We start from the raw sequence: 26,286 nt of genomic DNA, 5'->3' as shown, positions 1-26,286 counted from the left end.
AAATTCAAGCGTGGAAATGTTTTAATGCCACTCTAAGTATGGAATAGCATGATACATAAATAGAATCTCTCCATGGTCTGAAAAAAGCTAGTGAAGAATAGTGCCAAAACTTGTATTATTAATGCTGGGATCCATACCTGTATATTTAAAAGCACATAGTCCTCTTTAATCATTGGAATTATCACAAGTAATGCAATGAAAGGAAGAGAACTATAGTTCATAGGAAAAAGCAGGTGGAGTGAATGTGGTCTGGGAAGACAATTATTGCTTTCCTACTTGTTGAAAGTAAATTTAAAAAAACAACACAAACTATTATTCATATCACTATCTGATTCATCCTTGGGAGTGCTTTAATGCTGGCTATATTAGACAAGGCTACTGAAGTATGACTGACAGGGAGCTAAATGGATATGCAGATAGTCCTTGTGTTACGATCAGTGTTCAAAATTATGACAGTCCTGAATGAATTCAGGTTACTAGTTCTCAGAGTTCCAGCCATCCCAGCACTCCCATGGTTACATGATCATAATCTGGACAATTAACAACTTGCTTTATTTATATATTTTATTTATTAAATGTATATGTTGCCCATATCCCAAATAAGGCGGCTTTGGGCTTGCCCCTATGACTGGTTGTAGCACCCCAAGATCATGTGATTACCACTTGCAACCTTCCCTACTGGTTTCCCCAGAGAGTCAATGGGGAATCTGCAGGGAAAACTGCAAGTTGCTGGAGTTAAGTCTTACCCAGGTGCACTCTCTCCTCCAGCCCCTCTGTGCTTGTGCCACATAGTCCACTTTCGCATCCCCATGTACCCTCCCCAACCCTTGCTGTACCTCCCTCACATTGTTTGCATCCTTGTGCCTCTTCCTAAGCTTTGCTCCACCCTTGCATCTTTATGAACCCCAGGCACCCTCGCCATGTCTCCATCACATCCCTATACCCTCTCCCCAAATCTCATTGTGCCTCCCTTGCAACCTCCTTGTAATGGATGGGTGGATGACCTTGGGAGATAAGGTGAGCAGTTGCTGCCTAAGAAACAATCAGACAAGAGCAACAGGAGCTCACAACCTATTAACAATAAGAGAAGAAACTTAGAAAGGACCTGCTTTAATTTTTCAGACAGTTAAAAGTTTTGGCAGGAATACGGACCTGTAGCCCTACAGTAAAGAAGTATTAGTTCATTTAGTCACATTTCCTGTTTGGTTTACCCAGGAAAGCTGATACTCAATGAGCTTCACTGATTTATTGGCTATGTTATAATTTTGGCACAAATCAGTCCTCTAACATCAAGCTTTCTGCAGAGCTGTGAAGGAAGCACATTCAAAGTCATGAGGGTGTGTAGAGAAGATATCTGATGCACAACACAGATACCTGATCAGCTCAGCTAGAGGTCAGGCCTTTCCTCATTTTATAAATTTAGGAAAAAAGACAACATTGAGAGATCAAAAGGATATGCGGTACAAATGTGTTATTTTCCTTACTTACCTCTGTTATTCCCCTTCTGAACAGAAAGTAACTCAAAACTATGAAAGGGGAAAAGGAGAGACAAATGTTTGTGTCAAAGAAAAATATTTTACTTTCCCTTTCTTGTATTTTCTCTTAGTTTCCAAAAGAAAAAAAAATGCATGATCCTCTGCTTGCATAGTGCATACTCTCCCATTTCACACACTGACACATTTCTAGGAAGATCATGGAGTCTTCCCTTCATACATCTCCTTAAAGGTGAGGAAGTTGGAAAAAGAGAGTTGGCAAGTAGATGAACTAACATCCTAGGTCTTTGAATGTTAAAATCTATTCTAAGCATATTAAGCAATTCTAAATTCCTCAATGTATTATTTGTCCCACATGAGGAAGATAAAAAGTTCTTCTCCTCCCCTGACATAATACAAACAATTTACTCAATATAAATAATTTATGAGGATTATTAGCAACAGTTCATGATTGATTAGTAAATATGTGGACCTGTTGGCTAGTATAATACGACTACCTTTCAAAAAACTTTTGCCATAAACAAAATCTTGTGCAAGTCATGCTATTATAAAGACATTTATATACAAAATATGGCCAGATATATAACCTTACACATCATAAAACTGTTAAAAATCAATCACATGCAAGAAACCAGATGTCATTTTTATGTTAAGATCTTGCTTGGCATCTATTTAACCTAACTTTGCCAGTTATTGCAAAGAAATATTGGCCCTCTATGGGGAGAAAAAGTCTACAAGGAGAAAGAGAGAAAATATGGTGGGGCTCTCCACCAATGTTCAATGCCTAAAACACTTCCAAAACTGTAAACTTGAAAGTAGATTTTCTGCCAGGTGTTTATCAACTCAACCTCATGTAGAATGCAAGAAAAGATTAGAAAAATATGAATTTTGTAGAATTTAGTCAATGTAAAGTAGCAATCAATGGGTTCCTTAGAAAAAATATTTTTCTTGTTTAAGATTTGCAATGTAGAAAGGCGTGAAGTGTGGTAGGGATAGAATAAGTTAAATATACTCGGTCCATACAACTCTTCCAAGAAAACAGATGATTATTTAACAAAGATGGTATAGGACTTATCCAAAGTATTCAATCTTTTAAAATTCTTTGGTATACATTATCTCATGCTCTGCTAACAAAGCTTAATTCTTATTTTTGTACGTCTATAAGATTTGCTCTTGAAATATTACATCTTTCAAAAATTTAACACAAAAATATTTTTAAAAATAAAATGAGTTATTTCACAGGTATTCAACTACCTCATACCCCACATTTGCTGAAAGGTTCTATCTTTCTCATGTTTAACACTCAAGTTTTCAGCCAATCATGTTTCATTACTGGGAATAGTAATAAAAATTAGCAGCTGATGAATAGGCCTCTGTATATTTTGTTTCCCATTCAACATCAATGTGATAGAAACTACTAAGCACAGTGTGAAAGGGCAGGCAGGATAGAAAAATATTTATGTACTTATTCTTCAGAATTATACCTTATATACTCTGGTTACATGTAGAGTTAATAAGCAGGGAAAAAACTACTTATGATGGGAACTATAGAACTGCTGGATAAATTGAACCTAAAATTAAGAATGTTCTGCTTCAGCAGAAATCTCCTTTTTTAAAAAAAGTACAAGAGTGCTACTGTTTCAAATGCAGAATAATTGGGCATGCGGATGTTGCTCTGTAGATCTTTACTGCAAAATCTGAAAACTAGGGGTGTATTGTTTTTCTTACACCAAGCAGCTGTAAGCTTTGGATTAATAAGTAACTTTTCATTTTAATAAATTTAAAGGAAAAACAAAATATGTAAGATTCCGAATTAGACATTTGATTTTCAATTTAAGTGAAGAGAGTCATATTTGAGCCTATCTGAATTACAGAATGGATTTTTGACTGATATGAAAATAAGCACGTCTTTCCTTATCTGAAGGTACAAATTTACCTGGTGATCAAACTGCCCATCAGCATTAAGCAGGGTCTGGAGCAAATGTTCCAATTTTTTTTAATGGTATGTAAAAGCTGCATTTTAAAGTACATGGCAAACACAATCATGTTGACTGAAAAGTAGTTCTGTATAGGAAGCTACAAAATTGTGGGAGAAATAAGGAAGCAGAGGTGCAATATGATCTTTTACAGAATTACTCATTCAAACTAGGAAATTTCTATTTAAGACTTAGAATAACTTTATTGTCACTTTGAATGTATACTAATCAGCATACATTAAAATTAAATTTCATTGCATACAGCTCTCAAAGAGTTTCAACTTCTATTCTAATATTTATTACATAAACATATTATATGACATGGAGAAACAACACAGTCTGGTTCTGATGTATACATGTATACGGTGAGAGAAACGAATCTTGCGAGTTTACCAGGTGGATAGCATAAAGAACAAAGCTGTTAAAGAATTTGGTAGTCCTGCTAGAAATACTTTGAAACCTCCTTCCAGAGGCGAACAACAGAAACAGATGGTGAAGTGGGTGTGTGGAGTGTCTAACAATGCTTTGAATTCTAAGCACATAGTGGTGTCTATAAACAGTATCCTGAATAACAGAAAATGACCCTAACCCTAACCCTTCCTATAATCTTCTCAGCTGTCCTTACCACTCTCTGAATGGACTTTCTATCTGAGGCACTGCTGCTACCAAACCAAACAGTGATGCAGTTTGTTAAAACGCTCTCAATCGAGGCTCTGTAAAAAGTGGCCAGGACAGAAGGAGAAAGATGTGCTCTCCTCATCTGACACAGGAAATGCAGGCACTGGTTTGCATGCTTCACTAAAGATGAGGTGTGGAGAGACTAGATCAGATTGTTAGTTATCTGCGTCCCCAGAAACTTAATACTGTTTACCATCTCTACAGCTACATCCTTGATACTGAGTGGAGTATGTCCATGTCAGCTTTTTCTAAAATCTAACAATCTGTAAAAACAAACTAGAATCTTCAAAACAGTGTTTAAACAAAGATATATTGTAGTCTGTTTGGTTCTGGACTAGATGGATATAGAAATCAGACTTCAAGAAATTATAGCTTAGCACAAACATGTACGCAACATTTTTGTTAGGCATAATTGTCCTCAGTAAGTTGAGGACAGTGTATTGATTGAGCAAGAGAAAAATGTTACATGAAATAGAGTTACCAGATTTCCATTTTCATGTCTATATACTTCTAAAACTCTTGTGTCTACTTATTTGTTACCTTCAGTTGGGCAAAATGGTGCATCACACACAAGGCAATAATTTTTGAATCAATATATCTGATATGGGCTAATTCATGGAATGCATCCAAAATCCAAGAGTCTGTGCAACTGAAATTCGGCAAAGATGTGGCCACTTTAAGTGCTGCCACACTGAACTGTGGTCACTTGAGTGCCATTCCCAATATTCCCTGCCAGTTTCCTGCAAGAAAAAAAAACAATGGGGAAGTCTGCAGAAAGTTTAAAAAAAATGTTCCTCCTTCAGCTGTTTTTTTTGCCCACCTGTGATTATTCTGTTTCTCTGATAAGGTAACAAAATATCTCTGAAACAATGACCCAACCCCATCACAAGTTGTCTAGTGTATAAACAAAGCTTCTTTTCCATTTCTGAGTTGTTTTCTTCTCCCATTCGTTATTTTGCAAAGTATATTTCTTTTAACCAGTAGAGGGTTTATTAAAAAAAAACAGTACAAAATCTGTAGTTTCATATTGACTTGAAGCATTTTATACTACACCCATTACTTCTGAATGGGGACTTAATAAGAAATTTGGATTCAATTTATGCTGGCTATCAGTAATATGGCAATCTATTGCAGCGGCCCCAACCCTCCTGGAGGGAGTAGGGGAGAGGGGGTGGTTGTGTGTGCATGTGCAAAACTCCATTCAGGCGGCCATGCCCACTGTTCATGCGCAAGTGTGTGCGTATGCCCGCTGCTTGTGCAACTGGATTTGCATGCATGCTTGTTGCTCACACATGTGGAGCTGTGTACGTGCACGTGCTCACCCCTGGCACTTATGTGGCCCAGGTCCAAAAGGGGCATGGCCTTATACCAGGCAGCAGCCTGGGCATTGGGGACCCTGATCTATTGTCAACTACTTTAATTTGGTTACACGTATATTGTCATAGAAACATGTTACACATTAAGTAAAACATATTATAAATATCTCTGAAATGACAAATGTAGAAGAATGTAGTAGCAGATGTGATAAATATTACATTTTGGAAATCTTTTTACCATAGCAACTTCAAACAAGTAAAAGTATGTTTATTTTCCTGCATATGTAATTTACATTTCTTGTAATCCCTATGTAAATGTAAACAGCTGCTAATCCTATACTTAATCCTATTCTTGGAGCATACATACAATTCAGCTAAAATAATTTACAGGAATGGAATATATGAAGTCCATTGAAACAGATACATAGATGATAATTCTACATCTGCAAATATCTGAGATTGTAGTATTCTTTGTATACCATATTTATAAATAACCAAAATATAAAGCAAGACATTAATGTTTTAAAAAATAAACTTGCTATGGTAGTATGCCGTTTTTAAAGTCTATGGAAGATAATCAGCCACTGACAAGTTCAAAAAGATGTACTACTCAGCTGTTTTTAGAAAGCTGTTACTTCTTTCATTATGAATTTATGGAATATTAACAAGAATTTACAGTTTTCAGCAGTGATTTGTCTTCCTACATAAGCCTCCCCTGCATTTCCAAGATTCTAAAATACAGAGCATAGCAGCTGTTTGCATTTAAAGAAATAATATAAAAAGATCTTTCTATAAAAATATTCTTCTAATATTAGTTATTCAGTCTTTATAGCATGTGGTTATGTTTTGCAGTTACAAAGTAGTGTACTTCAAAATCTGCTTTCATACCAAACAGCAAATAATTAATTTTTTAAAAAATTGAAATAGCATTAATGATTTCAATATCAAAGAATCCAAAACGTTGGCTGAAATGTATAATTCTTTAATCTCAGGATCCACTCCTACATATAGTAAGCAATTCTAGTTATTTTGTCATGTAACAATGGGATTTTTTTCACTGTCATTCAATTACTAGATTAGATGGTACACAAATTTTATAAGTACCAATGTAAAAAAAATAAAATCAAACTAATAGCTGCGACTGCAGCCCTGCTTTTCTTGATGTGCATTATATATGAAACTAATATAAAAAGGAGGAGGGCTTTGATTATATATTCATAGCCACCATCTCAATTTTTAAAATACTCCTAGGAAGGAATTTTTTTTAAAACTAACACTACTTTAAAATAGCAAAATTATCTGTTAAAGAAACTTTTCACAATGTCAAAGGAAGCAATTATATATCTGAAAAAATTAAAGAAATATGAAATTCCTTTTAGATTCATTTTAGAAAAAACTAGTTATACAGTTGGAAAAGATTAAAAAAAACTAGATTATTTTAGTTAATTTTTTTAAATTCAGACTATAAAATCTTTGCTTCAATCTTGGCAGAAAGACTAAAAGATACTTAAATAACTTTATCCATATTGATCAAAATGGATCAAAGAGACAAATCAAAGACAATGTGAGAATTATTTTGGATACTCTGGAATACTATGAGGCACATCCTGAAAAGCAAATGGCTCTGATGTTCTTAGATGCACAAAAAGCCTTTGACAATGAGTTGGCAATTTATGTTATTGCAATTGGACCAAATGGACTTTGGTAAAAAATTCATTCAAGCCATTGAAATGATATATTATGAACAAACTGCAAAAGTTATGGTAAATGGAGAACTAACAGAATCTAGATATAAGAAAAGGGACAAGGCAAGGTTGTCCACTGTCGCCCCTGCTCTTTGTGTTAACATTGGAAGTGTTGAATATGAATATTAGAGAAGATAAAGAAATAAAAGGAACGAAAATCCAAAAGGAAGAGTATAAATTGCAAGCTTTTGCAGATGACCTGGTATTTATATTAGAAGACCCATTGGAAACAGCACCTAAATTAACAGAAAAATAGAAGAATATGGAAAAGTAGCAGGTTTGAAAATAAACAAAGATAAAACAAAGATACTAACAAAGAATATGCTAGTAAGACGAAAGAAAGAGTTGGAAGAAGTTTTAGAAATACAGGTCACAAATAAGGCTAAATATTTAGGGATATACATTACATCAAGATGTAGTACACTGAAGGAGGATAATTATTTTAAACTCAAACAGCAGATTGCGACAGATTTGACAAAATGGGGAAACTTACAATTATCATTGATTGGGAGAATATCTACAATTAAGATGAATGTATTGCCTAGAATATTATATTTATTCCAGATAATTCCAATCCGACTAGGGAAGGAGTTTTTTGAAGATTTAAATAGAATTGTATTGAAATATATTTGGCAGGGCAAAAAAGCAAGAATAAAATTAAAATTGTTACAAGATGCAAGAATAAGAGGAGGGTTTGCCTTGCCTAACTGGGAGTTGTATTACCAAGCAACAAATTTGATGTGGGTAAAGGAATGGATAACATTAAGGAACAATAGACTATTGATCTTAGAAGGGCATGACTTGCTGTTGGGATGGCATGCCTTCCTTTGGTACAAGGGAACTAAAACACAGGGGCACTTTAGAAGACATTATATTCGAGAGGCATTGTTTTTTAATTGGGAGAAGATAAAAAGACAATATTATTTAAAAATTCCACTATGGATATCTACCATTGAAGCTTTTTCTTATCCAATAATATATAAAAAGGAACAAACAGTTAGATATGGTGAGATATTGAATGAAAAGGGTGAACTTAAATCTATGCAAGCGTTGGAAGAACAAGGTGTAAAAATGAATTGGTTTTCATATTTGCAAATACAATCTTGATTTGACAAAGATGTTAAAGCAGAAGATATTTATGATAAGTTGACTGACTTAGATAAGATTTTGATGGGTACTGATGAAAAGGTAATCAAAAACTTCATGGACACTTATTAGAATTTAAATTGGAGGAGGAACAAGTTAAAGAAACGATGATTGCTTGGGGGAAAATTTTGGATATGGGATTGATTTAGAAAAATGGCAAAAATTGTGATCTTAAAATTATAAAATGACAATGTCAACTGCATATAAAGAAAATTTGTAAAAGATGTTTTACAGGTTGCATCTACCCCCGACGAGACTTGCGAGAATGTTTAAGAATAAATCGGATAAATGTTGGAAGTATCATCAGATACCTGGTTCATATTACCATATGTGGTGGACATGCTCGGCAAAGAAATATTGGACTAAAATCCACACATGGTTGGAAAAAATGATAAAACAACATATAGACTTTAAACCAGAGATATTTTTATTGGGAATTATACCGGAAATATACAACAAAGAGTTGAAATATTTGATTGTAAATGTACAAACAGCAGCTAGGATTGTATTTGCTAAGAATTGGAAAAAAGATAAAATACCTATGCAGGAGGAAGTTATTAAGAAAATTATGGACTGTGCTGAAATGAGTAAATTGATATTTGAAATTAGAGAACAAGAAGATAAACAATTTTATATGATATGGGATTTGTTTTATCAATGGTTGGACAAAAAGACATGTTAATGTAATAGACTAGATAATTTTGTGATAGAAATTTAATAGATTGATATAAGACATAATATAGACATATATAACCATTGGTTGAAAGTATAACTTAAATTTTAAGATAAAACTTGGAACATCTCGTATAAAATGATGGAATAGTTTAGTCATGGATGATTAATAACTGATAAATATACAAGCATATATTAGTTCGACAATGTGAAAATTAAATATAAATTTTGAGTAAATGACTACAAAAGAATAGCATAAAAGATTTGTAACCAACTGACACACTGTAAGTATATAAAATGGAAGATGGTTTTATGTTTTTATGTTTTGTATGTCTGTATGTCTGTTTTTAAAAATAAAAATTCTAAAAAAAAAAAGATTTAAAAAAAAAAAAAAGATTTATAAGAACTCTCCGGCTTGTTCGTTTTTCCAATCCAATGTAACATTGGAAAGAAATTGTACAAAGAGGCTTTGGACTCAACAATCTGACAACAGGATACCTCTCTGAAAACAAGAGAACAGGCCTAAATTAGGTCTAGGAGAAAATGGCAAAAGAAATATGAATTGAAAATTGATCCCATAAAGCTAGGAACAGAAAAAATTCCTCAGTGATTTCCTATAGGAGAGATGGAGGTGGTGGTGGTGGCGGCAGCAGCTAGAGCATTGGTGACAATTTGATTCTAAGCCTACTCCATCTTGGTCATGGACTTCAGTGAGAAATGCTTGCAACCCATTCTGACCTTCTCAGAGCACACAAACAGAAGGGCAATGCTATGGGGAATAGAATCATATGAATCCAAGATGAGGAGAAAAGAAATACACCTGTATTGCACGTTCTTTCAATACACAAAAGAGCATTCAGATTCTTTCCACAGCAACTGCTGAACCTAGAATTGCGGAAAAAATCCAGAAGCCATTCTCTACATACTTTCCCCAACTTGTTAGCAGCTATATAATAATAATTCAAAGATTTGGTTCCATTCACTGTGTCTCTGTACTGGCAGAAACTAAAATGTCTCATCAGATGCATTAACAGGAAAAGATTCATGATACAGGGGTTGACTCTGGAAAAGTTTACAAACCTAGTCCTTAGTTAATTATCTCTAATATAATTAGGGCAACCACATTAGGGTTACAAAAATGCAACCGCCGAATCTCTTTGCTGCTGTTCAGATTTTTGCAGCCCAGTTCTGATCACCCTAACATAATTTATTTTGCCCCGCTACAAATGTGAACAGGTCCCTGAAAAATTCAGAAAAAAAATGAAGAGTGGTGCTGAATTGGACAGCTTATCCTGGTTCCAACATATACTGTACATGCTAAGTTGGACACTTGTATAAGTGAAACATGATATAATTAGGATTACCAGATCAGGCTGCACAAATCTGAACAACCACTGAGTGGCATACTTTCCACAACGGTGACACCAAGTTCTAACATAGCATTCCACAGTATTTCCATATCATGCTCTAAAGGTTCTTCCTAACAATAAATTGGAACATCTTTTAAATTAATTTTTTAAACTGATAAAAAGCCACAGGTAACACTATAACACAAGTGTTGAACATTTATAACTATCTTTAACAACTTTCAACCATATCTTTATTCCTTTCTAACGCCCAAGACATTGCTTTCATTTGTTTAATTTACTTTTCACGATTTTCTTAATAAGAAATGTTATGATCTAATATTTGGAAGCAGAGAACCAACACTGGTGGATAAATAAGAGATTTATCTAATCTGCAGACAACACAAAATTAGGTGAAACCTCCGAAGACAATAGATAAAATCAAAATGATCTTGTAATAGTTAATAGAAACTGAGCGTAAGCTAGCAGAATGATGTGGAAATATAATTATAGACAAAACAAGTATTGTTATCAACTACTGTATAGAAACCAGTCCATTTTATCCTGTTTCAATTTCAGTTCAGTTTATTGCATCATAGAGCACTAGAGTGTTCTGTGAACATGAATGTGTGTTGTATTTCTATGTTAGTAGTTGATAAAAAGCTTTAAGATAGAATTATTAATATATATATAAAACCTAACACCTGTAAGTTAGGTTCAGAACGCAGCCTATTTTTAATTATAATGTAAGCACTAAAATTATATTAAATATGATAACGTCTAACATTACAACAAAGTGGCAATATCTAAAATATAAATAATATAGTTACACAAAGTGCATTATAGAAGATTAGTCCATTGGGGTCCAATAGATTTTCCATGCTGCTGCAGAAGAGTTAGGTATACGAACAGTAGCAAAAAGTAGTTCATTGATGAGAGGCATCTGGGCATAGGCTGACTCTGGCTGAGCAGAATATCTACTAATTAGAGGTAGGGATCTACCTCTAACATTTTCCCTAGAACTGCTTGCCATTCTGTATCCTCCATCCCTTGTTTCAGGGTTTGTTTTGCCTGATCTTATTCCACTTGAGAACTGAAGGAGTCTAGATTTAAAAGATTAGATTCAAAAGCCTTGAGCCAAGTGTACGGAAAATTGTCTTTAAAACTTAATGATAGAAATTAAGCTTCAAAGGTTAATAGGATCTAGACATACTCTTGACTCAATTTTTATCATACCTATCTCCAGTCGTGGATGTGCATTTGAGACCCAGAGAAGTACCTGGAGAGTTGCTCTGATTAATTTAGATTGTATTCTTCTCTAGTTTGACAGGATGGAAGTTGTTTAGACCAGGGGTCGCCAACCTTTTGGACCTCAGGGACCACTAAAGTCATAATTTTAAATCCCAGGGATCACTAACCGGTTCTGCGAGCTTGGCCTAATTTGTGGGTGTTGCTTGGTGGTCATGTGACTGGTTGGGCATGGCTTGTATGTAAATATTATAAATATTTATATAAATGTTGAATTTTTTATAAAAAAAGAGCAACTTTTACCTAAAATCAGGCAAAGCAGGCAGGCAGATTGAGTTGCTCATGGAATCACAGATTCATTCAGAGATCTATCTATCTGCCATCGGCTAGCTCTCTGTCACATAAAATTTGCTAGCAAGCAAACTCACAAAATTAACTCACAACACACCATGTATGTAAATATTGATTTTTTTATAAAAAAAAGAGCAACTTTTACCCAAAATCAGGCAAAGCAGGCAGGCCGATTGAGTTGCTCACAGAATCACAGATTCATTCAGAGATCTATCTGCCATCAGCTAGCTCTCTCTGTCACATAAAATTTGCTTGCAAGCAAACTCACAAAATTAACTCATAACACATCTTGTATGTAAATATTGATTTTTTTATTTTTACCCAACTTTTACCCCAAATCAGGCAAAGCAGGCAGTTGCTCAAAGATCCATTCAGTGATCTATCTGCCATTGGCTAGCTCAGTCTGTCACATAAAATTTGCTTGCCTTGAGTCTGCACTGAATAATAGAAACTTCAGTCCTAAAGGAGGTTCGGCTGTGCTTAAATGCAGAGCCGAAGACCTAAAGATTAGCTAGAAAGCAAGAAATCCAACCATTTCCTGCTTCCTAGCTAATCTAAATCTCCTGGCACAGCAGAACAACTGATGGTCAGAGAAAAAAAAAGGAAAAATAGCAATTTAGCAGGCAAGTTTGCCGGGTAAGGAGTGAATGGACCGGGAGTGTTTCTGCGGGCCATGTGGGCAGCGCAGCCTTGTGTTTCTGCACAACCTGGATTAATAGTTTTGGGGGGTGCTCTGGGGGTGACACTTCTCTGCGGACAACCAAAATTTAAGTTAGAGACCGCTGGTTTAGACATCTCGCCGTACTGCTGATATAAAATTTGAAAAGTGGGGAGATAGAGAGATGAATGTGCTTAGCCCATAGAAGATAAGAGAGAAAACATGATGAACACTCTTTAAATACCTCAAAGAAGCTCACATAGGAGAGCAAGCCCAGCTTGCTATGATACCCGAGTAACAGATATAGTAATAAGTATAAGTTACATGAAAGCAAAATTCCAACAGAACATTAGGAAAAAAAATTTCCTCACTGTAGGATCAATCAATGGTATGTTTTCCTTCACTGGATCTAATCAAGCAGCTATCTGCTGGAGATCTTTGCTTTCAATTTTTGCCATAAGCAGGGAACTGAATGCTGAAATCTTATATACATTAGTTTAGAATAAGCTCCATTGAGCACAGTGATGTTTTTAGAATATATGAACAAGGTCAGATTTCTTTAGAGGAATTGTAAGAAATACAGTATCCACCAAGTAACTATCTGTTAAATAGAAAACTAAATCAGGTTCAGCACATTTACTGCGGTACATGTGATTTAGAATCTAGATAATTTCTGCATTAATATTGTCTTCTAGAATCATCAAACTATTGTTGCGCCAAAATATATGTAGACAGGCTTATTACTTCAGGAATATATCAGAGCTATACCATCTTGATTTAAGGTTTCAATGTTCCGGATTACTTTAGATCTTGAAAACTAATTACTCAATGTAACAAGCATAGGACAGATGTAGCATAATCAAAATATCTGGCCCTCACAAATTACCAATGATTTCAAGACCGTATCTGAAGCATTACGGTAACCAGAAGTGGGCTGCACATACTGTAACAACCGATTCGCCTAGTGCAGAACCACACATGCGCCATCCGCGCTTGCTTGCAGTTGCAAAAACATGGGATTTGCTGCGTGCAGCAGCTGGGTTGTGCGGGCAGGGCGAGTGAGCCAGATATATAGGACAGGATACAACTGGGGTGGGTGGGTGGGCCCAGCCAGTGGTCGGAATCACCAGTACGGGCAAGCCGGTCCAAACCAGCAGCAGCCTACCACTGATGGTAACCTGACTGGATGTGAGGAGGCCTTGGCCACTTTTTCCAGACATAGATGAGAAGTATGTAAAGCCTGAATTTAATATGTGGCCTAAATATTAATTCAAAGAGGGTAGGTTAATCCTGAAAAATATTAACAATGAAATGTTAGATAGGTACTGGGATTAAGAAAAATAAACCCTTCTTCAAATTAACCTGACAGGAAAGTTATTTGCTATTGTCTTTTTTTAAAACTTCCATTAGCCTAATTCTAGAACTGTAAGATCAGGAAACTGAAAATCATGCAGAATAAAGCAATGGTAATCCACTTCCAGATTATTGCCAAGAAAACTAAACTGAATAAGGCGTAACAATTATTTAGTATTGTAATTAGTTATTACTTTTATAACATTAGGTAACAGAAATAACTTACAAAATGTTTTGCAGTTTCTATCACCAAGTCACTTATCTCAGTTGTCTAAAATTGTCCTACTCCCTCTTATAGTATTATATGAAGAATTTCTTCAGTAACCTCATTTACACAGTAATCTGTATATTTAACAAGCTCAAAAAGTTACAAAACCACAAGTGAGTTTAGTTTAGTTTACTTTATTGTCATTGCACCTCCAACAACGAAATCAAACTTCAGTGCACATCATGACCATGATCATGAAAATAAACACTAACACACATCCTTCACCCTTCACACATTGAACTGGAAACCCCCTGACACCACACCAACACTGCACTATACAGCAGAATTCAAAAGAGTTACCGCCCTGAGATAGAAGCTGTTTTTCAGCCTATTTGTCCTTGTTTTTATTATTCTGTACCGTCTGCCAGCTGGTAATAGTTCAAAAAAAAGGGTTCCCAGGATGAGATGGAACATTCTCAAAGAATCCCTCTCATCCTGGGAATAATCTTATGGTAGGGCAAAACTGCCCATTTGTAATTGCTCTGAAGTTTTCTCATTCTTTTAATTTTTATGTAAATAGCCCAAAAGCAAAGAACGAACAATTTCAGATTATTAAATATTACATTTTTAGTATCTTGAATTTCAGATTTAAGGTGACTATTCCAGTGGTCTAGAACAGCGGTCGCCCACTGGTGGGCTGCAGATAAATCTCAGCCCCAGAGCACCCCCACAAAGCAATTAATCCAGGTTGCGCAGAAACACAAGGCTGCGCCGCGCACATGGCCCACGGGAACCCTCCCCGCCCACTCACTCCTTACCCAGTAAACTTGCCTGTTAAATTGCTATTTTTCCTTTTTCCGACCATCATCTGTTCTGCTGTGCCGGGAGATTTAGATTAGCTAGGAAGCAGGAAATGGTTGGATTTCTTGCTTTCTAGCTAGTATTTAGATCTTCGGCTCAGCACAGCCGAACCACCCTTAGGACTGAAGGTTTGCTGGCAAGCAAATTCAGTGCAGACTCACAGCAAGCAAATTTGAGAGACTAAGCTAGCCAATGGTAGATAGAAAGATCACTGAATGATTCTGTGAGCAACTCAACTGATTTTGGGTAAAAGTTGCTCTTTTTTATAAAAAATTCAATATTTACATGCATGGTGTGTTGTGAGTTAATTTTGTGAGTTTGCTTGCTAGCAAATTTTATGTGATAGACTGAGCTAGCCAATGGCAGATAGATAGATCTCTGAATGAATCTGTGATTCTGTGAGCAACTCAATCTGCCCACCTGCTTTGCCTGATTTTGGGTAAAAGTTGCTCTTTTTATAAAAAATCAATATTTATATAAATATTTATAATATTTACATACAAGCCATGCCCACCCCGTCACATGACCACCAAGCCACACCCACAAATTGGGCCATGCCCACAGAACCGGTTAGTGGTCCCTGGGATCTAAAATTGTGAGTTTGGTGGTCCCTGAGGTCCAAAAGGTTGGCGATGCCTGATCTAGAAGATGAAGAGGGTGTATTCAGATGAATGTCTTCTTTACACTGTTAATCAAAATACACTATGCAACTATTTTTTCCCTGAGACATAAAAATTAAAAGAATGAGAAAACTTCGGAGCAATTACAAATGGGCAGTTTTGCCCTGCCACAAGATTATGAGTATGGGGCGAAAAGGCAGCAAAATAAATGAATCTCTAGGACCACTCCTAATTAATTCTATTGCAATAAACTAGATTCCATTCTGGAAACGCATAATAATCCAATCAACAAGAACAGAGTAGGAGGCATGTTGTCATCCAATAAATTCCAAAGAAAGAAGTTGAGGAAGGCTATAATAGCCCATCACAATTTAGATTAGTCCATGTTTTACCAGTAAATATCAGTAAATTCATTAAGTCTTACTATTATGTACACAGGCCTAGAATTATATCTCATGTATCTTGTATGGTTTTGGGTGCTTCCAGACAATATTTTTTTTCTTAATTTAGACTGCTACATTTGCCAGGTTTGGGGGAAAGGTGGACAGAAGATTGGAGAAGGATCAGAAGATGGGATGGGTATCCTGTACCTTAGGGACCAGTAAAAGATATCTGGAAGCATCCTTTGTCTTCCCTAACATTGACATAGTCACTCTCTCTTCCCATTTTTACCACTTAAAATGTTTCAGATGATGTTTATAAATAAGGCTTTGATTTGCAAGCACCGGCCTCAAACAGAGAACTCCTAAGTGTCCATGGGGAAATTTAAGGGCTTCAACAGAGGAGGTTGCTAGCTCTGCCAATTAAAATATATTGTAGACTTTTAAAAAAAGTCTTCTTTAATTAATCCCAAAGAAGAAAATAATTAAGTAAGAGAGAAAGCCGGCAGCGTTGCAAACAAAAGATTATGACATCTGGACCTTCTGTAAAATATTGGGAACAATGAAAGGATTGTGCGAAAACATAGCCTTCCACTTGTAACCCATTCCTGTTCTCACGGCTTCCTCTGACCTTTTTTTTTCCCCCTCAAGGGGGCTTCCCTCGGAATTGCATCTCCAACACTACAAATCAACGACCATTGTGCAGCAACAACTCTTCTTTCTTAACTGGGGGAGAGAGATCAAGAAGGAACGGCAAAAGACACAAGGGTTTGAAGCTAGAATACATCGCGTGAGCCATAGCTGCGTAAGTGGCGATCGCCCCGAAGCCTTGTTAAGAAGCAAACGGGCAGAATAGCTGGCTGCGCAGTATCTTTCGACTGGGAGCGCCAGGCGCCCTTCGTCTGGAAGCACCTCAACCATTGTGAAGTAGAAGCAGGGACGCTTGGGGGAGAGAGAAAGCAGCGAACAGCGGCCCTTGCAGGCGGATTAGGAACGGGGTTTGGGCAGCGGCGTCGGGCTGCAAGCAACTAGCTAGAGGGCTATGAAAACGGGCCTTTTCACGGGCTACTTTGGAGAAGAAGAAAAAAGACCCAACTTAGTCCGTGGAAAAGGCGGTGCTAAAAAACGGGCGATAACTAACTAGACGGTGGCCCCCGGGCGTTCGGCCCAGTTCCTTCCCAAAATGGGAGGCGTGGAAGCGGCCCCGTTAGAGGCTCATAATGTCTGCTAATAAAGCCTGCCTGGGGTTCTTTGGCGGGAAATTGCCCAGGCGAAGAAGAATGGAAAGCGTTGCAGAAGGAAGCTACCTTTTCTCCTGTCACAACATGCAAGCCTTCCCGCACTTTGGCGAAGGAGCCTTCTCCCAACTTCCGGCCGATCAGGTAGTTGCCGACCCGCTTGGTGTGCTGGAATTCTCGGATGCGCTCCCGGGAGGCCGAAGCGTTGACCCAGGCGGCCAGGAAAGTCCCCTCCGGACTGAGGGGAGGCGTCGTGGGTTCGTCGTCGCTGAAGCTCGCCGCCGTGGGCTCACTCAAAAGCCCGTCCCCAGCAGCTGCCGGCATCCTGCTCTTGCTGCGATCGCGGCGTCCCGGATCAAAAGCTCGGGCTGCGTCTCTCCCCCCCTCGGCCCGTTCTCGCAACTTGCACGCTTGCTAAGCCGCAGCGGCACTGACGAACTCCTCTGCAAAGCCGCCTCTCTTCTCCCTGCTGCTGCTGCTTCAAGTCTGCAGCACCCGCTTGCCAATGTGATCCGCACCCGGGAGTCCACGTGGGGAGTTGCCGGCGGCTGAAAGCGCTTTGCTTCTTGTCAATGAAATAATGGCACGCCGAAAAAGAAAGAAAGAAAAGGGGAAAAAAAAAAAAAAGCCAAGGAACCCGTTTCCTCGAGCGGCCAGCCTTGGCTGCGACGAGCACAAAGCTGCGGGCTCGGCTAGGGCGAGCAAGCGCAGCTCCAACACTAAGGCTTCTCCTGCTCACGTTGAAGAGGGAACCCGAGCCAGCGCCCGCAGATCAATTGTCTCCAGCCTCCTTGGAAGCCAGTTGGCTGCCGTTTCCTCATTGGATCTGTCGATCACTTGTCCCCTCCCTCTTGTACCGTGCCTGGCTAGCTGCGTGGCTCTCTCCCGGTGCCGCTGCTTGGGGCTCCTTTCCCCTCCAGCTGGGGAGGAGGGAGGAGGAATGCGGAGCAAAGGCTTCGTTCAGGCTGAATTGGCCGGAATGTTACCCGATCGCTCGGTTAAGGGACAGATGCAATAAAAGAAATCATGACATTCGACAACGACCGAGATCTTGAAGTTCGGGGGACTCCTCCCCGTTATTCCCTGCACCCCCTCCCGCTTTATTGAATGCAATTTGTCTCCCGCATTAAAGCCAAGCCACATCACGAGGAAGCTCGTTTCTACTGAACGTTAGCACGAGCTGCCTTAAATGCACGAAGGTGCTGCATATTTCTATAATGAGGATACTCGAGCCGTATCCTACACTCTTTGCATGTCTTTTTTCCTGAGCAAGGCATTTATTTTTCTCAAGATCTTTTATTCTTAACCTGACAATGTTGTTACGCTGCTGCTTTTTTTTTTTTTAACACCCTTTGTGCTCAAAAGCACTTAACTTCGTTTTCTCTGTTTTCTGCCGGTGAAATGAGCTCCTGGGCTCAGATCGTGACAGCTCTGCCACTAGAAGTATAACGCTTCTAGCCTCCCTTTTCTATGGATAAGGATTTGAAGCTGAAATGGCAGTTTGCCTAGCAGCTGGAGAAAAAACAACAACTCCCATCTTTTCTTGTACATTATTTTAATTTGGAGCACTTGTCTCCATTATCAACATCCTGCTTTATCTTAAACCTAGTTTAATAACTTGGTAATATAACAAGTATAGCATTCTAGAGTACTCTGTTCATCATACTTCTTATACAAATAAAAACAGAGAATATGAATAAATGTGAAACTGTCAGAACAATTTAATACCAGACAAAATAAAAGAGAACATCTGTGGATCCAACCAATCTGCCTCCAGTTGAGTGATCCCAAAGACTGAATCAAAAACATTACAGTTGCCACACAGACATTACTCGAAATACTTTCACATACGGTAACTTATCCTTTAAAGATTATAAACATTTTGTCAGCATGAGCCAAACCAGAAAAAGGAGAGCCTTTTTGGAGTTAGCAAGTAGAATCTGTAGAAACATGAAAAGGATACCATATAGTGTTTGTTCGATAAAGTAACTAGAATATGGTATTTAATCAGCTTAAAAGAAAAGAGTGAATTAACTATATTTCAATGGGAGTCCATTCTAAGCATGGAACCATTCAAGATGGTTCAGTACTGACTTTGGTGTATAATGTATAATAACTATATTTTTTCCTTCTGTTCATTCATGTCCATTTCTGGGCAGGTTCCTGCAGTTTTCAGAAGTGGTTTGCCTTCGCCACCTTCCCAGAGCTGAGAAAAAGTCAGTAGCCCAAAGTCAACCAGCTGACTTTGTGCCTCAAAACTCGAGATCACAAGGCTCCTGGTTTCTAAACTGATGCCTTAACCACTACATTGCACATAAGTCTGGCTCTCATATTTCATGATAACTTCAAAGTCAAAATTACAGAGCTTTAAAATATTTAAAACAGGGGTGTCCAACCTTGGCAACTTTAAGACTTGTGGACTTCAACTCTCAGAATTCCTCAGCCAGCAATGCTGGCTGAGGAATTCTGAGAGTTGAAGTCCACAAGTCTTAAAGTTGCCAAGGTTGAACACCCCTGATTTAAACCAACTTCAAACCAATGTGTAGGAGGGTTGTTGTTTTTTTTGAGTCTGAGAACTGTTCTTCCTTGCCAGATTTCTGTCTTGCACCACCTCTTTTCCATTTTCCTGTTCCCTCTCTCATTACGCTCCTCCCACTCCCTCCCTCCTAGCAAGTTGCTTAACAACATTAGGCCCATTTTTCAATTTCGATTTTTGTGGGGGGGCTAGACCTACTGAGATCTACAGATTCAGACTTTATACTATATACCTTAGTCCCAATGATCCAACAAGATCCCTGCAGATTTAGTTCTCTTTGATGGTGAGTGAAATTTCCTCATTTTCTCATTTTAATATAGTATTTTTCTAAAGTTGGTGGGGTTTTTTAATTTATTTGCGCAAAACTTCCTGTTTTTAAGAAAATGTAAATCTATGATTAGAACTAAAATTATTAATACTGAAATATTTCCATTTTTTTCCCAAAAAATTTATTGAGGTAGTAAGGTGGCAGTGAATTGGATTCAATCCCTGACAACTGGTAATTATAAATAATTAGCGCTGCTCAGTCTGATTAGTATTCAAGTTTCAAAAACTCCATGATATGCGAATTTATGGCATAGAATCAATTTCTTTGAATTCATTCTACCAAAGAAAATATAACTTTGTTGGACTCCGATGCTTTCCTATATTTGATTTCATTTTACTCTTGAATATTGAGGAAAAACTATTATTATATTCTGTTGAATGCCAAGGAAGATTCAAACTTTCAAAACGTTTGATAATATCATCAAGGTTTTGCATAAGAAATTTACTGCTAATACATGATTTACAATTTACAACTAGGAAAATATTAATTCTACTTGAATGAATATGGGTTTTGACCAGAGGTGGTATTCAGCAGGTTCTGACCAGTTCTGGAGAACCGGTAGTAGAAATTTTTAGTAGTTCAGAGAATCGGCAAATACCACCTCTGACTGGCCCCACCCCCATCTATTCGCTGCCTCCCAAGTCCCACCTGATCGTCTGGGTCTTCTTTTGTTGCCCTGCACAGGAGAACAGAACTGGAAAGCAGGTTAGTGGGGGGGAGGGAATGGGATTTTGCAGTAACCTTCCCCCAGGAGTGGGGATGGAATGGGGATTTTGCAGTATCCTTCCTCTGCCACGCCCACCAAGCCATGCCCACCAAGCCATGCCACGCCCACCAAGCCACTCCCACAGAACCTGTAGTAAAAAAAATTGAATCCCACCACTGGTTTTGACCTCAGGCTCATTAATCTAAGATATAGAATTTTAGGCTTTGAGGAAAGCTGAAGATGGCCTTTATCTAGCTACTTTCGTTGCCAGGAAACACTAATGCAGAAGATATAATTGGCTCGGTACAGAAGGTGTAACTAATTTGGACTGAAGTTATACTAGTTTTCTACACAAAAAGCCATTATCCTACAGCTGAAAACTTCCTTTCTCCATTCTTTTTGTCCCAGTAGTAATTTGGTACAAGCGAGATGTCATTCCGCATGAGCGAAATACACTGAAATTATATTTGATCCATGTTAATGGTTGGTGCAAATGCAGAAAGAAGGAAGGCTAAATTTTAGGGCAAATGATATTTACTGTGCTTTGACATTAATGGATTATTTCTTCTAAATATATTCTGTAGCAGAATATATTAATGGATTATTTCTTCTAAATATATTCTGTAGCATCTGAGACATTAGTCTCAAAAATCTGGCATTTCCCACCATCTCAGGTAATTTTTTGGGAAATTCCAAAGGAACAAAGTGTCAAGGAATTAAGAAGGGATGATTAAATATGGTTGTTATATGAATAAATATTTTTTCTACTTAGAATGGGAAGATCAAGAAATAACTTAAAACAGTTTTAGTTCATTCAGAAAAAGGTGGAATAGTTTTGACCTTTGCAATTCAAAACCTGCCCAATGTTTCTAAGAAAGAATGGCTACTTGTTAAAATAAAACCAGAAGCATTTCAGCAAACTACAGAGAAATCCCCCAAATAAATGTCATTCAGTGCTTGTTCTGAAAATTGTTAACAGCAAAATACTATGCATATCCACTGAAGAATATACCCCTTGAACTTAATATATCCCTTGAACTTAATCAAACTCCCATAATTGGAAGTTTCATCAGAATGATACATAAACTCCATGTTCTTTAATCTCCAGAGCAGCGAGATACAGGTTATACATTATGTTATATCCCCCTGTATTTATCCCATGTATCCCAATCTCCTTTATCATGTATCTGTATAATATGTTATATGTGTGTGTGTGTGTGTGTGTGTGTGTGTGTGTGTGTGTACCATATGTGTATGTATGTATGTATGTATGTATGTATGTATGTATGTATAAAAAAGGTTTAAAGTTTCCCCTGTCCAGTCATGACTGACTCATCTTCAATTCTCAGCCTAGGGGGCCTGCATAATCTGAGAAATGCTTCCATCATCATGTAGATAGCATGAAAGTACAGAATGCAGTAACCTTTCTTGAATCTCGAACTTGAGTTTTCAGCTTTCCAGCTGACAAACTCAGCATATTATTATTATCATTATCATTATTGTTGTTGTTGCCCATAGATTGTTGTTGCCCACCGCCCTTAGATACAGATGTTAGATTATGTTGTATGCCAACGTACAGGTGTTTACATGCATCCCAACCTGCTTTCTCTATTATGTATATGTATATTTCCTGCAATCACTAACCATTAGGATTTAAATAGCTCCTAAAGCTAATGCACTGTATATTGTCATTTAAAGTATAAAGTTCCATGAATTCAATTCTTAGTCTGAACCTCATAGAATCATAGACCAACATCTATTAACATTTGAGAAATCCCGACAAGGATGAAACCAGCCACGTGATGACTTCCTAGTGGTCAGATGTTCTAATAATTAGATATTTCTCTAATATCTAATATCTGCTTCTATTTTACAATATTATGCTTTTTACAACATATTACAAATAAGCAGAATTGTTCTCTTTCATTTGTAATTTCCCTTCCCTTCAAACTTCAAAAAAAGGGAAATGCACATATATACCTTGTGTGTGTGTGCGCGTGTGTGTGTATAGGGTATATATATATCCCCAATATATATTGCTTTTAGAAGTGCAATTGCTTAGCTGTGTTTTTCACAGATTTATGTTGCAATAATTAAGATGTAGAAGCTACAGTAAATGTTGAGTACGTTAAAACATTTAACATGAAAGCCATTTTTTTCTAAGAAATTGATGTCCTAAAATAGGAAGCATTACTTTCTTCTGACTTCAATATAGGACGACACTTGCAAATGAGATTTAGCAATAATTGTGTGACAATTCACACAATTAACTTGCTTCAACTAGGTCTCTGTGCTGTTTTTGTCACTAATGAAGACATGAGAGAAATCTGCTGTGGAAGAATTAAGTTATGGTGAATGTGTTTTCAAAGACTGCTACATATACATGGAAATTAGCATACTTTCAAGTATTTTATTGGAGTTAAATAATTAAATAAAATTATAAAGAAAGATTTAATATATGGAACCCAATGCAAATGAGCGCCATTTCATTTATACTATAAATGTGTTCATTTAGTATATTTCATTTATGCAATAAATAAGCAGAAGCATGCAAAAATCACTTACTTAGTAGAAAGGGCCTCAGAAATAGAGCATTTGTTACTAGGGTAAAATTATGAGTAGTAAATGGAAAGAACCAGAGCATTAATTTTCATGCTAAGAATCTGTAAAATCCAGGAAAGACCTCATTCTGACTTCACAAGTAAATTAGGTTTAGCTACAGGGCGCTGGCTTTCTTATATTTTATCTGCTCACTTGCACTCCTATTTCTTCTTGTGCTTCCTTCATAATAGATGTAGATTAAATTGGACAAGCTCTGAGTCAAAACATTTGCATTCAGAACACAACATTTGAGAAAAAGTTAATGAATCCTAAAATAAAATGTATCATGTAAAGTTCATATATTTATGAAGATCAATGTCAAAATCACTTTTGATAGATAGGTTCATTCTATTGTTGGAAGTTATAACCCACCCCTCTCCTAGAAAAATAAAGTATTTTAGGATATTTAGGTATTGCAGTACTGCAATCTATTTTTGAAGCGAGCTGCCTATAATTTGGCAGTTCAAATCCCACCAGGCTTAAGGTTGACTCAGCCTTCCATCCTTCCGAGGTGGGTAAAATGAGGACCCAAATTGTTGGAGACAATATGCTGACTCTGTAAACCGCTTAGAGAGGGCTGTAAAGCACTATAGAGCAGTATATAAGTCTAACTGCTATTGCTATTGCTATATACTAAAAAGGCAGAATATTTCCCCTAAAAGAGAAGTAGAAAGTCAGAGATGCAGAAACTCACCTTTGCTTATGGGCCATTAAGGCCTGGGCTAGTCTATTCTACATAACAAAGATCTATCTCCTTGAGGCAGACCCATAATAAGAATCACATCACATCATTCAGCAAGGCTCAATCAAGCCTGGGACTCAGGACAGCCTACAGCAGGGGTCTTAAAACTTGACAGTTTTAAGACTTGTGGATTTCAACTCCCAGAATTCCTCCTCCAGTCGTGTTAGCTCAGCAATTCTGGGAGAATTGTGTTGTAGGATATAAAAAAACTTCTCTGTTGCAATGTCTGCTCTATGGAACAGCATCCCCCAAGAGATCCTGGCTCTGTTGGCTTTTGAGCCAGAAGGTTAAGTGACCTCTGTTGACTGATATATTTTATTCAGTTCTAGGTTTTTGGATTATATGTCAGAAATATATCTTACACTGGTTGTTGTAGATATTTATTTTATTTATTTTATATTTTGTTTTTTTAACCTTCATGTTTGTTGACTTAGTTTACTGTAAGTGAAAGAAACAGCTATATAAGTTGTATAAATAAATAAATAAAAATGTTTATAAGTAAAAAATGAGAAAGAATTAGCAATAACTCTATTTTGCTCCAGTAGCTGTAAACAGTGTAAAGTTTGTCTTCACAATAAGATACCTATGAACTATGTTGAATAGCCAAGATTGCCAAATCATAGCTGAAGGTGACTTGAATCCAGAGCTCTCTAATTTACACTTCCATCATATGTTTTATTCTGTTTCCTGATGATGTCTAGCATGGCCTCCATACTCTGGAAAATGTGTTCCCCTAGAAGTTCAGCTTGTCACAACATTGATGGACTTTCAGTTTAATATAAAAATAAACTTCTATGGTCATCTGTAGTTTTCCAGCCCAGATCTGATATCCAGACTAATAAAGAAAATCAGTGGCTGAATCAGCTATTATTATGGCAAACTCTCACTGGCAACATTCATACAAGAATAAATAACAGCCATGATCAGCAAAGCTTGCTCACCTGGAGGGTAGGAAAACAGCAACTACTCTTTTTCAAAGTGCTCATCAGGCCCCAATGGCTTGCTCTGAGAAGTCCTTCCTCAGAGAGAAGCATTGTGAGCATGGTGTCCATGGAGACCATCTGTGCTGTGGCAGCACCAGCAGTCTCCATGGACACTTCGCCCACAGTGTCTTGCTCTGAGAAGGAGCCCCTTTGAACAAGACACAAAGTATAAAGCTGGTAGAGGTAGCAGCTGCTTTCACACCTGAGGTGGGACATGTCTTGGGCTCCACTAAATATACTTAATTTTTGCACTGAAAGTCATTTCCACTGTCAGCCCTGCTGTTTTGGGAATGTTTTAGCTCCATAGATCACACTTTACTTTCAGTATGGCCACTTACACTACCAAAACTCTGCAATGCATTACAAAAACACAAGGACAAAAAAGGAGGTAAATTGGCATTAAAGTAACAACTGTCAAGCCAGTATTATTGGGACTTATAGGTAAGCAAGATCAGTCCTAGTTAGTATTTGGTTAGGAAACCACCAGAGATTCCTAGGACTGTAAACAGAATTGAGTTATACATCCACCTATCCACACCCCCAAAAGAAGATAACTGCCAACTGCTTCAATGCTGTTTGCCAAGCAAGCTGCCTGGATATCCCCATGTGGTCACCAAAACCCTAGCTGCACTTTTACTTTACTCTTACATGCTGATGAAAACTTTATAAATAATGAACAATGTTTTTATATGGCAGTGCAGTAGATCATGCTGTAATGTGGAATATTTTATCTACAGTAGGTATCCATCTGTTTCTTCTACTGTATCTAATATCCAAATTGTCTTAAAAGACAGCTTTGAGGCTCCCACTCTCCTTTCTTGCAATTCCTGATATTTGAACTGGGTATAGGTGACATAAACTTTAAAGAAAGGGTATTTTTCTGTAAAGGACTATTTTCTGTAAAGGAAAACACATGGCCATCCTAACCACATGTATATCTGTCACTGGGGATAATAATTTAAGCATATAATGAAGAAAGCTCTAGTAGTCTGTGGAAAGCTGTGCCATATTAAATCTGTTTGCTTTTAAGTTACTTTAGCTTCCTTTGTTCTTTTAAAAGCAACATATGATCATTGTTATCCTCTGGAATTTTACCATGGT

At 37.3% G+C, this 26,286-nt stretch overlaps 1 protein-coding gene across 2 annotated transcripts in view; it reads right to left on the bottom strand.

Moving 5' to 3' along the window:
* The window catches only part of HUNK (hormonally up-regulated Neu-associated kinase), a 59,706-nt gene extending 34,497 nt beyond the window's left edge, over positions 1 to 25,209 (bottom strand). The window contains exon 1 of one of the 2 annotated variants that reach the window (XM_087966692.1): positions 25,144 to 25,209. In XM_087966692.1, the coding sequence (XP_087822818.1) occupies positions 25,144 to 25,188 (45 nt within the window). In that variant the 5' untranslated portion in view covers positions 25,189 to 25,209. Of the gene's footprint in view, positions 1 to 17,358; positions 18,109 to 25,143 lie in introns of those variants that run through there. The other variant, XM_026664159.2, reaches the window with a different exon arrangement.
* Positions 25,210 to 26,286: the final 1,077 nt, after the last annotated feature.

The sequence above is a fragment of the Notechis scutatus genome, chromosome 5 (genome assembly GCF_049901735.1).
Source record: "Notechis scutatus isolate UNSWTSFEM ecotype Mainland chromosome 5, rNotScu1.2, whole genome shotgun sequence".
NCBI lineage: Eukaryota > Metazoa > Chordata > Lepidosauria > Squamata > Elapidae > Notechis > Notechis scutatus.
Note: the sequence above shows the minus strand (reverse complement) of the source record. Positions and strands in the feature narration are given on the sequence as shown.